The sequence below is a fragment of the Coregonus clupeaformis genome, unplaced genomic scaffold (assembly GCF_020615455.1).
Source record: "Coregonus clupeaformis isolate EN_2021a unplaced genomic scaffold, ASM2061545v1 scaf0101, whole genome shotgun sequence".
In the NCBI taxonomy this organism is placed as follows: domain Eukaryota; kingdom Metazoa; phylum Chordata; class Actinopteri; order Salmoniformes; family Salmonidae; genus Coregonus; species Coregonus clupeaformis.
The window spans coordinates 501,291-515,122 of NW_025533556.1; the positions used below are offsets into that span (position 1 = coordinate 501,291).

The following is a 13,832-nucleotide window of genomic DNA, read 5'->3' on the forward strand; positions in this document are numbered from 1 at the left end:
TTTGGCTCTATACTCCCAGCATTTTGGATTTGAGATCAAATGTTTCATATTTTAGTATTTGTTCCCATGTTCCTTGCACTCAATGACTACATCAAGCTTGTGACTCTACAAAGTTGTTGGATGCATTTGCAGTTTGTTTTGGTTGTGTTTTGGATAATATTTTGTGCCTAATAGGAACTGAATGGTCAATGATGTATTGGGTCATTTCTGAGTCACTTTTATTGTAAGTAAGAATAGAAGATGTTTCTGAACAATTCTACATTCATATGGATGCTATGGGTGATCATGAACACATCTTGAATAGTGATGAGTGAGAAGGTTAGAAGCACAAAGATCCCCCCCCAAATTATAACCTCTGTCAGTGGTAATGGTGAGAGGTTATCATGTTTTGTTGCAGCCTTTGTAAACTTCTCACTCATCATTATGCATGATTTTTCTTAATCATGGCATTGTCAGGATGAATTTAGAAGTGTTCAGAAACATCTTACCTACTCAATTAGAAAGAAAATTACTCTTCTTTATTCACTATTCAGTTCCTATTGGGCAAAACATAAAACAACCTGCAAATGCATCAAACAGGTTTGTAGAGTCACAAGCTTGATGTAGTCAAGTGTTAGGAATATGGGACCAAATACTACACTTTTGACTACTTTAATACACTTAAGTGCATTTGTCCAAATACTTATGACTTCTTCAAATGGGGGGACTAGATACATCAAGTGCTTTCCTTTCTAAACGGTAAAACAGATATGAAACACCCTAAAATAAACAGTGACATTCTGTAATGTTGCCTCATATGAAACAATTGATCTCAAATCCAAAATGCTGGAGTACAGAGCCACATTTAAAATGTTAGTTTCACTGTCCAAATACATATGTAAGGGAGTGTATATACAGGTGAACACATGCACACATCCAGCATTGTGCTTTCCCCTGTGATTTATCGAGTGCTGCCTCTGGTGTCCATGACAACACTGTGTGCAAGCTTTACTGATGACCAACACTAAACAAAGCAGAACCATATATGTGTGTATATATAAATATATGACTCTGAACAAAGTAGCCGGTGCTTTGCCAAAATAAACTTTAATGCAAAGAGATTGAATGTCTGTTTAAATAAATAAATATTGGATGAGCTATGGCTTTCACAATTTCTGGAATGGCAAAATGAAAATAAAGAAATGCTTATGTTTTTGTCCTGCTTTGTGCTATGGAGTGTTTATTGCTACAAGCTGTCTATGCGTTGAAGACGGCTTCTATACTGCTATTTCCTAGTCACAAAAAAATGTGGTAGAGCAGGAAGAATCTAGTCTGGGTACCAGTCTTTTTTAGCTAATATTCCACTTCTTGCCACATCTTTGGCAAATGACCAGAGTGGCAAAAAGTGGAATATAATAGCTGAACAGAGATGGCAACCAGGCTAGGAAGAATCCACACTGTATATTCAAATTGCATCCCTTACCAACTCAAAATACTAACACTTTGGCAAAGAATCACAAAAGACGTATTGATCAAGAGTTAACTTTACTATCTCACACAAACTGTATGCATACAGACTTTTGAGATACATCTACACATCAACACTGTATAACTACATAGATGATAAAGAAAAGCAACGTACCATATCAGACACATCCTAGAATGCTTTATGGCTTGATATGGGCTTTCCTGGAATTACTTGGTGTTATAACAAAATAATAATTTTCAGTAATGATTGTAGTTTTGGAATTTACAATTAGTTACATATCTTGCTATCCCCATATTTCAAAGTAGTCTGGTAAAAAATAAAACTTGAGGCCAAGCCTAATAGATACAGAGCCTCATGGCACAAATAGCACAACAGTGCCACTCAGTGGCAGAAGTATTACATAAGGGATAAAGTACTATATATCTCCCAAAATATACATCCATAATCCATGAAATTGACATTTCCTTGTAATATTAAAATAACACATCTTTGAGGGTGAAAGAGAAATCATGAAAGAAAAAGGAAAGCATCTCTTTCCAAACCTAAGTGCAGACAAGCATCGGTTTTTACACCAAGCAAGTATACAAAAGTGGCAAAAAACATTTTATTCCCTGTTAAAAGCTGTGTTTGATTTAGCTCACCCATGACCCTGGAGTGCTGGGTGGGTAGAGTTTGCACTTTTGGGACCATTCCAATGGGACCATTCCAAAGAGTGATCTCTGCCTACCTCACACGTCGAGTTATCTAAATCGAGTGCACCTAAAGAAGTTGTACACAATCATGATATAGAAAGTTAGTTCGGTTATCATGAAGACTCCACCTGGCCAACAGTTGACTGACAGTGTTGGTTGTTTTGGTGTTTCTGCCTGAGGGGATTCAGTGCATAGGGTGCATCCCATAGAAATAGAATGAATTGAACAGACTTGGAACCTCATTCCTTTTCTACAGGATGCACCCCTCTCATTCTAGTTCTGTGGTACATCCATCCCTGTCTGTGCTGCTACAGGTACATGCCGTTGATGAGGTAATCAGACTCCTCGGTGGTGAGGGGGCGGGCCTTCTTCAGCTTGTGGCGGACCAACCGCAGGCGACAGCCAATCATGAGCAGCAGCAAAGCTGTGATGATCAGGCCCAGAGCTAATGGCAGGATCGCACCTGCAGGGGAGAAGACAGAGAAAGGCAAGTCACAGGCACTATCATATACTATCTGTATTTCTGCATGTATAACATAATATTACAGAGTTATAATAAGTTGGTAAGGATGTTGAACAGATCAAAAGAGAACCATGGCGCTCTCCCAGAAGCTTGGCTGGAGCGTAAAACCCGTGAATTCAGACAAACAAAGGGGTGTAATGGGTTCCCACTTCATTATTCTATGTTTTTAATTATTTTCACTGCATCAGGGATAAAGTACACAGATGTTTCGCTTTTACAGCCTTCTTCAGGGTGTAGGTACAATTTTATTTTAATTCAAAACAGCATTTGTAAAGAACAACAGATGAGCAGCTGCTGAACAAACCTGACTCAGGCCCTGGGTGTCCTCCCATTACTAAACGTGGTTTGGATATTGGGAACATGTCACTCTCTGGTAGTGGTTTGGTCTCTGGCCACTTCATGGTCACTTTAGGGGCCTCTGCTGTAAATGTACTGGTTAAGACTGAAACAGGTGAGAGATTGTATTAAGCTCATTCATTATCATGTTCAGGAGTAATCATCACAAGATAATTAAATGTACCTGTCTCTGTGTGTTTGGTGGTGTGGGGAGGTGCCATGGTCATTTGCTTGATAGCAGGACCTGAATCATTTTGTTTCCATTATTCATTTGCATAATTGTATTCCTACATTATATACACCTCATACAATATGTAATGAGCATGCACATCAGAATCCAGATAATTCTGAAAAAATGTACTCTACTAGCAAAATCCCACCTGTTTTTTTTATACATTCATTGATGCAGTCTGCCTGCTGCAGGAAGTTGTTATGGTTGCCCTTGCAGCCTCCGTAGATGAAGTGCTTGCACTCTTCAGCCACAGGGTCATAGAACCAGCGTGGGAAGACGCCTTTACATGGCCCCACAGCAGGGGGCGCTGCACAGAGCTCTGCTGGGACAGAGAGAGAACAGAGAGAGGGGGAGATTTGGTTTGGTGGAACATAGAGAGAGCAGAGAGAGGGAGGGAGAGATTTGGTCAGGTGGTCTCTGATAAGTCTGCGATAAGGTAACATGGGAAGTCAACCGCCTCGTCTGTCTCAGGCTAGCCTAACCCAGGGATCAGAGGACAGAGGACAGAGGAGTGCTTTGCTCCAGCGCTCAGGGGGGTCATGGGGATGAAGGCCCCCTGCCAGGCTCACTCCTATCCCAGGCCTGCTCACTCCAATCCCAGCCCTACATGTCTCACATATCGCCCCTGTGGCCTGCATTCTACCTTGCTCCAAAGTTTCCAGATCAGCTCTGTGTGTTTGGTGGTGGGGGAGGCTCAATGGCTGCCTGCAGGGGCAGAATCTGCCTCTCTCTGCACTTACTAACACACAAAGGTCTTCCGCTCACCGCTAGCACAGACAAAACTCTGGCCAACTAGAATGATGTGCAGCCATGCCAAATGGATAGAATTCCTTCACAGCTGATCAAAACCTTTATTCTGTAGTTGATGTTAACCCTTACAGGTTTTTGTTTAAAGCTATTTATATGGTGTTTTGATGTGCATTAAATTGCCTACTGGGTTTTTAGCTAGCTAGGTAGTAACATACTGTAGCTAGATACAGTGGGGAAAAAAAGTATTTAGTCAGCCACCAATTGTGCAAGTTCTCCCCCTTAAAAAGATGAGAGAGGCCTGTAATTTTCATCATAGGTACACGTCAACTATGACAGACAAAATGAGAAAAGAAAATCCAGAAAATCACATTGTAGGATTTTTAATGAATTTATTTGCAAATTATGGTGGAAAATAAGTATTTGGTCAATAACAAAAGTTTCTCAATACTTTGTTATACACCCTTTGTTGGCAATGACACAGGTCAAACGTTTTCTGTAAGTCTTCACAAGGTTTTCACACACTGTTGCTGGTATTTTGGCCCATTCCTCCATGCAGATTTCCTCTAGAGCAGTGATGTTTTGGGGCTGTCGCTGGGCAACACGGACTTTCAACTCCCTCCAAAGATTTTCTATGGGGTTGAGATCTGGAGACTGGCTAGGCCACTCCAGGACCTTGAAATGCTTCTTACGAAGCCACTCCTTCGTTGCCCGGGCGGTGTGTTTGGGATCATTGTCATGCTGAAAGACCCAGCTACGTTTCATCTTCAATGCCCTTGCTGGTTTTCACTCAAAATCTCACGATACATGGCCCCATTCATTCTTTCCTTTACACGGATCAGTCGTCCTGGTCCCTTTGCAGAAAAACAGCCCCAAAGCATGATGTTTCCACCCCCATGCTTCACAGTAGGTATGGTGTTCTTTTGATGCAACTCAGCATTCTTTGTCCTCCAAACACGACGAGTTGAGTTTTTACCAAAAAGTTCTATTTTAGTTTCATCTGACCATATGACATTCTCCCAATCCTCTTCTGGATCATCCAAATGCACTCAAGCAAACTTCAGACGGGCCTGGACATATACTGGCTTAAGCAGGGGGACACGTCTGGCACTGCAGGATTTTAGTCCCTGGCGGCGTAGTGTGTTACTGATGGTAGGCTTTGTTACTTTGGTCCCAGCTCTCTGCAGGTCATTCACTAGGTCCCCCCGTGTGGTTCTGGGATTTTTGCTCACTGTTCTTGTGATCATTTTGACCCCACAGGGTGAGATCTTGCGTGGAGCCCCAGATCGAGGGAGATTATCAGTGGTCTTGTATGTCTTCCATTTCCTAATAATTGCTCCCACAGTTGATTTCTTCAAACCAAGCTGCTTACCTATTGCAGATTCAGTCTTCCCAGCCTGGTGCAGGTCTACAATTTTGTTTCTGGTGTCCTTTGACAGCTCTTTGGTCTTGGCCATAGTGTAGTTTGGAATGTGACTGTTTGAGGTTGTGGACAGGTGTCTTTTATACTGATAACAAGTTCAAACAGGTGCCATTAATACAGGTAACGAGTGGAGGACAGAGGAGCCTCTTAAAGAAGAAGTTACAGGTCTGTGAGAGCCAGAAATCTTGCTTGTTTGTAGGTGACCAAATACTTATTTTCCACCATAATTTGCAAATAAATTCATAAAAAATCCTACAATGTGATTTTCTGGATTTCTTTTCCTCATTTTGTCTGTCATAGTTGGCGTGTACCTATGATTAAAATTACAGGCCTCTCCCATCTTTTTAAGTGGGAGAACTTGCACAATTGGTGGCTGACTAAATACTTTTTTTCCCCACTGTAATAGCTACACAATGACAGTACCTTGACTGACAGGGCTCTCCTCTTCACTGTGACTTGGCTGTGGTAAGACTCGGGGCACTGGCTTGCTCCAGTCACCAGACTGTGGAATCTGTGGGGCTTGTGGTGGAGGTGGTCTGGCCTCCTCCATGGTCTTCCTGGGCCCACCCTGGGCCATGGAGTGGTCCTCAGTCTCCTCTGGCTGGGCCACAGGCCTGTGTGGGCTGGGTAGACCTGCAGGGATGGTCACTGACTTCCTGTTCCCATCAACTGTAGAGAGGAGAGGGTAGGGTCATCTTGGGCTCTCAGACACAGTGCAAACACACATTCACCTGCTCATCATTCATTTACGGCAGCCCTCCTTGCTCTGATATTCCAGCCTGTACTGCATCCTAGTACACTCAAGTCTAAAACTACACTCCATCCTAGTACACTCAAGTCTAAAACTACACTCCATCCTAGTACACTCAAGTCTAAAACTACACTCCATCCTAGTACACTCAAGTCTAAAACTACACTCAAGTCTCAAACTGTACTCCATCCTAGTACACTCAATTCTAAAACGACACTCCATCCTAGTACACTCAATTCTAAAACGACACTTCATCCTAGTATAGTCAAGTCTAAAACTACACTCAAGTCTCAAACTGTACTCCATCCTAGTACACTCAATTCTAAAACGACACTCCATCCTAGTACACTCAATTCTAAAACTACACTCCATCCTAGTATAGTCAAGTCTCAAACTACACTCCATCTTGGTACTATCAAGTCTAAAACTACACTAAAGTCTCAAACTACTCTCCATCCTAGTACACTCATCAAGTCTCAAACTACAATCCAACCTAGTACACGCAAGTCCACACAGGAAACCTACAGCCCTCTATATTATTATTATATTAGAATATGATTGTAATATATTACAACAACATTTGATTCATGTAGCCCTTTACACTGGTACCTGTATACGGGTTGAAAATGGCAGATTTGGGCACTAATAAGCGCCTAAATTGGAACGTAGTGGCTGTACGGTAACGTGGGTTGTCTGACAGCTGCTGTATGGGTTTTGAGTGACAGATGTTCTGAACATGAACACCACTCGTGACAAGTTGCCCCCATCCCTCCCGGTAATAGGGCAACTTTTTATTTTTGTCTGAGTGAGGGAAATGCTGTAAATGAAGATTACTCTTTGTATTTTGAAAGATGAGATGTTGAGGATTATAATAAATACCGCGTTGATGTCATACAAGCAAGCCAGACAGTCCAAATGTGTACTTAACATCTCTAAATCATAAAACGCATGTCCTATACAGTGTCAACGTTTATGATCACTATGTTTGATGTATAGTTACAAGATGACATGTCGTCATACCCTGGGTATGTTTGTTTATTGTGAAGAAAAGTCGCCGCAGCACACGCACCTGAATTCACGCATGACTCCTTTCTATGCACACCAAAATGACGATCTGTTTCTCTGAATTGCCATGTAAAAGCCTACCACTGTAAGATCATATTTTATAACTTAGCTAGTCATGTTGGTAATAGAACAAGCTTTCAAATCATGCCCACCTGACCCAGATTGCAATTTATAATGGACTGTTTTTGGGGATTGCGTAAACAACAACAGTAGTTGTGTGATGGCGGGGATGCAGGGTTGTGTTCCAAACTAAACAACTACAAGTGTGCTTGCTCTAGTTCCTCAACGGCACAGCTAGGAGAGCTCAAAAAAGTACCTTATAGTTGAAAACTCTTCTTTGAGTCATAAAATGCATTGAAATTGCTTAGGAACTGTGCACACTGTGGAGAGTCCACATGGAGACACCAGTTTGTCCTCTTACTCAAACCCGTGTCATTTCTTTGTCTTATGTTGCACCTACCTCACATTCTCCAGGAATAGTCTTAGCATTTTACTGAATGTATCCAGAAGATTTCACTATCAACAAATGCGGCAAAAAGTACAGTAAATGTAAAATTCACACTTGTGTCAGGTGAACTGTTGTGTTCTCACCTTTGGTCTAATAATTTTCCCATTATCGCCAAACTGTTCCCTTTCAATTGCTACCATCGTTATGCATATGCTTTTCATATTTCTTCTGTAAGAAACATTTCAATTTAGCCCTCTCCATATAGGCCAATTCCCAGGGTTAACCTTTGTTTTTACAGCAAAGCCAACCATTTCCAGGAGCTCCTGCCTCCCTGTGGCTGTCAGTGTGAGGAGGACAGACTAATGTGAGTGACTCACAGCTCCGGCAAAAACCTTGTCCCAGCGGTCCGGACAATGCTGCTTCCCGTCATGGTATGACAGTCCCCAGGTATACTTAACATTCTTCCTATGGATGCTTTGTTAAAGTGCTGTTCTGTGTATTCAATAGGTCACCCATCTTATATTTGTTGGAATTCAGGATAAGACTGAAGAAATTGATAATAGTACATTGGACCCATTATGTTACTGTAATATCGGTCTTTGAGGATATTCATCCCTTATAGGTTTAGACACATCTTATATAGGCCTTGTGACAGTGACCTTCATACTCCAGCTCCAGAAACAACCCCCACCCTCTTCGTCTGTTCATTACTCTAGATCAACGGTTCCCAAACGTTTTCACTCAGGCCCCCCTTCCAGCATTGGGGAACATCCCACGCGCCACATCTATTTCTATGGGCACAAGCACTGTTCATTACACAAACTGTTTACACCCCTCTTGTTGGCAGATAGAACATTTAGCAGTTTTAAAGCTGATTTCCTGCAATTTTACACATTTTGTCATGGGTGTTGATACATTTTTGCAGTTTGAAAGCTCATTTCCTGCAATTGTACACATATTGTCATGTCTTATGTATGTCCATGTGATATTTCAGTGACTCAAACATTACAACAAAATGGGCTAAAAAACCTAGCTAACATTTTTTAACTGTCATGGGCTAGTTGATATGGACAATTCTGACAAGTTTAAATAGCTCTCTAAGGTATGCAATGACTGACATGACGAGGAAAGCTGATGATGCACTACCCAATTACGAAATTGCACCTTGTGCATTCTACTATTACAACTTTCAAGAGTAAGTTGAATGCCGGACTGAGTTCCTTATCTCATCCATATCTGCATATCTCATCCATGGCCCCTCAATGCAGTGAATAGATCAAAATGATTCCCTGCCATATGAATGGCCGTATCAGGCCGCCAGCCAATTGACTAGGGGAGCACTACTCAATTCGTTTGAGCACTAAATAGCAGGTTCTCTTTCATTATCCAATGGATTCAATCCATGGAGGCATGGATTCAATTGCAGTGCAAAGTTCACTGCCTGTATTGCAATTGTACAGGTAACAGGATCACAGAGAAGCACAAATCAATTTTACCACAACAACACAACATTGCTATTGACATTAGCCAGAAATGAGGCGAGATCCACTAATGAATGATAGATGAACATGAGGAGTCACATCTGGCTAGTAATAACTTTCAGTCAGAGAGGAGATTGAAGTGTTTGTCACCTTCAGCTTGGTGTTTTGGAGCCAGCACTGTCACAGTGACATTGTCTGAGCTCTTCTGTCCCGCGGTGTCGGTGACAGTCATCTGGAAGGTAAAGGCGCCCTTCTGTAGACCACTGATTTTCAGTAACCCTGGCTGGGTCACCTATAGAGGTAAAGGGATAACATTTTAGACAGAAAGCAAAGACACAGCCTACTGGAAACATTGGGCTGGTTTCAAGGACGCCATGTCCTAGTTACAAACAAAGACCAAAACACAATTTCTAAAGTAAAATCTAAATGACACAAAGCGTTTATCAGTCCCAAGTTTGTTAAGAGAGTCATGTTTATTACGAGTTTTCCACTAACTAAAAACTCACTATTTCATATCACTTCTCAGCCCACAACAGGGCTCTTGTCCCTGGGGCAGGTCGGATATAACAACCTCTTATCTACATCTGTGCAGCAGGGTATTATGGATCTCTGGCTGCACCATGCAAAAATCCATGTTGACTAACTACTAACTACACATGACTAACTACTAACTAAACACATCAGGTTAGTTGCTAACTATGTTCTAAATTAGACCTGTTTTGTAGCCTACACCGGTTTTCTATTGCAAACACAGCAGCCATACTTTATACTACCGCATTGTATGGCTCACCTTATAACAAAGAGACAGCCGTGATTTTCAGACCTGCTATATCAGAGCTAACTACAGTGCAACATTATGGCATTCAAGATTACAACTCTCAGGAGTATATGAAGATCACTTTATTTGTCAATTGTACACAAGGTCCAACTGTTGAGCTGAATCTCAGAAGTGAATCAAAGAACTACACTTCCCAGAGTGCACCAGCAGCAGCAAACCGGCTGCTTGTCACCTGATCAATCATTTTCACTGATTTGGAGCACCTGTGAAGGCATAGAGGGGCTCAGTCATTCAGAAGAACAAACTTAAGAAAGAAGATTCCAAGTTCACTCACAGGTTCAGTCCAAAGACGCCAATGGTAAAAGGCTTAAATTGTTAATTCATTTAAGTTATTTAGAATGTTTATTTAAATGTTTAAACTAATTTAAGTTAATTAAAATGTTTAATTAAAATGGTAACTTTTTGTTCTGTCTTTAAAGGTTTACAACCTAATTTACTGGCTAATTTACTGGACAGACCAATCAACTGAAAGCAAACAAAAAATAAAAAAGATTGAGTTGGAAATTTGAGTTGTCCCTGTGTCCTTTGGATGGTGAACAAGAGGAGGACTTGACACCAACCGAAATGTGACTTCCACTTTATCCCAAACCATCCAAAGGCCACATACTTCTTATTTTTCTTCTTTGGTATCATGGCTTTGGCACATTTGTTTGTGCATGACGCCACCTACTGTGTGGGAGTCTGTTGTCGATCCCGTTACATTTTGTGATACAAAAATAAAAAGGAAGGTTAAAATTGCAGCACCAACTAACCCTACACCTATATACCACTATTTCATTAAAAATAAAAAATAAAAATAAATAAACACCACCCCATTCCACTACTTTGACCCTAACTGATCCTACACCAGGCCAATGGCCTGGGAGGACGGGACTCTTTCGTTCAACACACCTTGTAACTTCTGCAGTAAAACCTCATACACCAAAGTCTTTGCAGCTGCCACCACATCATCTATTCTCTGTGATTTATGTTCCATTTCTGCGGTACAGTTGATAACCATGGCAATGAATGCTAAGAAGCCATACCACTCTGTTTTGGCCTAGGCCTACTACTCACCCTTGACCATCATCCTCTACTCTCTTCACTGCCTCAGCATACGACACCTTCTGTTCTACTCTGACACTGGCAACCTCAACCTGTCTCTCTCGCACCGGGCACTTCTGATCCCCAGCAACATTGGCACACACAGTTTTTTCCACCGATACTACACATTCCTTTGTCCCATGCCCTCCCTCTTGCATACTTCTCACATCTCGGAATCTCCCTCCTACACACTGCTGCAACATGACCATAAGCTTGGCATCTGAAATACCTTAGTGGGTTCGGCATAAATGCTGTCACTGGATAACTGACATATCCTAATATGACTTTGTCACGTAAAGACTCTGCTTCAAAACTCAAAAGGACAGACAGTGTCTTCTCAGCGCCACCCCAGTAATCACTCCGTTCAAAGGCGCCCTGTTCCGGAGAGCAAAGCAAGTCACAGGTCTTGTCATGAGGCGTGTGACGCGAAGTGCCCGCTCCCTCTGGATGGAAGAAACACCGAAAAAAGTATACTTCAAGCTACCTTCACCAATTTAACAGTAGCTAATTTATTTTCTACCCAGCCTGAGACTACATATGGCTCAGCCAAAAGGCAGGGATCAACTTTCTCCCAAAATCTCACTCCCACTGGGCCAGAATCATCCTTTGCATGACCATCGGGACGAGCCTCTTACTCGGAGGTCTTCACCACAACTGCCACAGCAGATAATTCATCCTCATTTCGTCAGGTTCAATTACTGAGCCATCAGAGACAGCAGAGTACGGTTTGTAGTACTTGACACCATTCTTCCTCAATACACATCTTCCCTCTGCACTCGGCGCTTCTCTTTCTTCCTCGCTGTCCATAACCACGTCTATCTGTTCCCCACGCTCATGCCGCGCCTTCATCCGCTGTACTGTTTGCAGAACACGCACTGATGGCATTTCTACAAAACCCACCTTCTGTTCGTTAGCCCAATTTTACTAGTCTGGCTATTTTTGGCATCTCCATGCTCACAAAACGTGCCACAGTCGTCAGCCAGGTCTCCTCCTCGTCATCCATCTTCGGACAGGACACACATACATACCGGTATACAGGTTGGAGTGGGGGGTTGCCACACTGGGCGCCCGTGGAGCTGTTGTTATGGGGGGTTAAGTGCCTTGCTCAAGGGCACACCAGCAGGCAATGGCATCTAGGATTTGATACCAGCAACCCTCCAGTTGCCAGCTCACTTGCCACCAATTTTTTCCGTTAGACCCGGGATTCTACCTGACCACCCTCCGGCTGCTGGCTAGCCTCTTTATCCGCTAGTCTACCTGCCCCACATTTTCAACCAATGACACCTGCTTCATTGTTTTCAGTGCACTCTTCTGTGTTTCAGTGTTTACCTTCATGTTGATGGCCGGGTCACCCTTCACCATGGCCCATTCGTAGCGGGTGACCCCATGGTCGTCCACACTGTCCCGGCCGTCCAGTACCGCCCAGTTAGTGGGCAGCTGGATGACTACATCCTGGCCGGCATCACTGCGGGGTGGCTCGTCCATGTCTGAAAACAACCCAGTCAGAGCTAACCTTGTCAAACGCACCTGGATTCACTCACTCAGATTAAATCTAATTTTAGAAGCAGGGGGCAATAGCAAATTATTAACCCAAGCCAAACACCAGTCTGATAATTGCTAGGGGTTATGAGAACAGAATTAACAGCAACCAGTTAGGTATGCATTATGAATGTTTTATCATAAGCAATACACTTGCATGTATATTGTATCTTATTGAAAACCTGTGATTTATATTCAATATAATTAACAGCAGACAGAACCTCACCTGGCATTTGAGTGTCATCATCAACTCTAGGTTTTTCCTCAGGTCTCCTAATCAAATTGACCAATTTGTTCACATCTCCATTGCCACTGGAGGAGGTGAGGTGTCCTGTTGTATTGTGATACCGACTGTAGGTGCTAAACCCTGCCTGTGCTGCGAATGAACATACGTTTTTATTTCTATAGGTGCAGCTGAACAAATAGCAGCTGAGGCTGTCGTCCGACTGTCTCAGGTCCTCCTGGACCACCGCCACGGTGCAGTGAGGGTCTGCGCAGCAGGCATGGAGACAGTCTTTCCAACTGTACACCCGGTCAGGAGCCGAGAGGAAGGTGGCCCCCTGCTCAATGGAGGCACTGGCTCGGATGATGTGCTCCTCTACGGCGTTGAAATCAGCCAGGCAGACGTCAACCACCTCCTCCTCCTCCCTGGTATACGTCTGGTCCTGTTGGAGCTGCTTGCGGAATTCCTCTAAGAGCTCCTCCACCCCCGATATTTTAGATTTCAAGTCCGATATTTGAGAGGACCGGGTTTGAATGCTAGTCACTATACAGAGCAGCAGCATACACGAAATGAGTCGATGATGCTGAGCCAAAGCCATTATGTTTACGCAGTTAAATAGCATCCCTCTCAGCTATTTTCCGACAGATGAGCAGAGGCCCTTCTTATTTCAACACCAGAAACCTATAACGCAAAAAGAAAAATCATCATATTGTTCCATCTGCTTGTTTCATATCCAATAATCTAGAGTCCCAGGTGAGCACTTGTGCTTCTTCTTCTTCTTCTTATTATTTTCTGCGATGCTAAAGGCCTTTTGTCGGTATCATGACCGCACTGCGCAGGGAGCGCCCAACATCCGTAGCGCAGGACATCCACATCCAGCCACAGTGATTGGAGGCCTAAAGAAAGTATTGACGTCACGGATGATGTTTCATACTCAGTCTCTGCACACCTGTCAATTTTGGTTTTATGCAACTCCCTATGAT

At 42.9% G+C, this 13,832-nt stretch overlaps 1 protein-coding gene across 5 annotated transcripts; it reads right to left on the reverse strand.

Annotated features, from left to right (window-relative positions):
- Positions 1–927: 927 nt before the first annotated feature.
- Positions 928–13,812, reverse strand: LOC121552097 (low-density lipoprotein receptor-related protein 11). 5 transcript variants are annotated; one of them, XM_041864827.2, is made up of 8 exons: positions 12,853–13,809; positions 12,417–12,574; positions 9,317–9,458; positions 5,845–6,090; positions 3,400–3,573; positions 3,204–3,263; positions 2,988–3,104; positions 928–2,623 (listed from the first exon to the last, which is right to left on the reverse strand). In XM_041864827.2, the coding sequence occupies exons 1-8, from the start codon at positions 13,469–13,471 to the stop codon at positions 2,469–2,471; spliced, it is 1,671 nt and encodes a 556-aa protein (XP_041720761.2). In that variant the 5' UTR covers positions 13,472–13,809; the 3' UTR covers positions 928–2,468. The 5 variants fall into 5 exon arrangements, with proteins under 5 accessions (XP_041720761.2, XP_041720759.2, XP_041720760.2 ...); XM_041864825.2 differs by having other exon boundaries at positions 2,988–3,125; positions 12,853–13,808; XM_041864826.2 differs by having other exon boundaries at positions 2,988–3,125; positions 3,400–3,570; positions 12,853–13,806.
- Positions 13,813–13,832: the final 20 nt, after the last annotated feature.

What these genes read in the sequence shown, in the direction of transcription:
- LOC121552097 (XM_041864825.2), bottom strand. Translation starts at nt 13,471, where the DNA reads ATGCTATTTAACTGCGTAAACATAATGGCTTTGGCTCAGCATCATCGA. An exon ending in GGAGAGCCCTGTCAGTCAAG is followed by an intron (nt 3,574 to 5,844) that starts GTACTGTCATTG and finishes TCTCTGTCCCAG; the next exon opens with CAGAGCTCTGTGCAGCGCCC. An exon ending in ACACCCAGGGCCTGAGTCAG is followed by an intron (nt 2,624 to 2,987) that starts GTTTGTTCAGCA and finishes TCTCCCCTGCAG; the next exon opens with GTGCGATCCTGCCATTAGCT.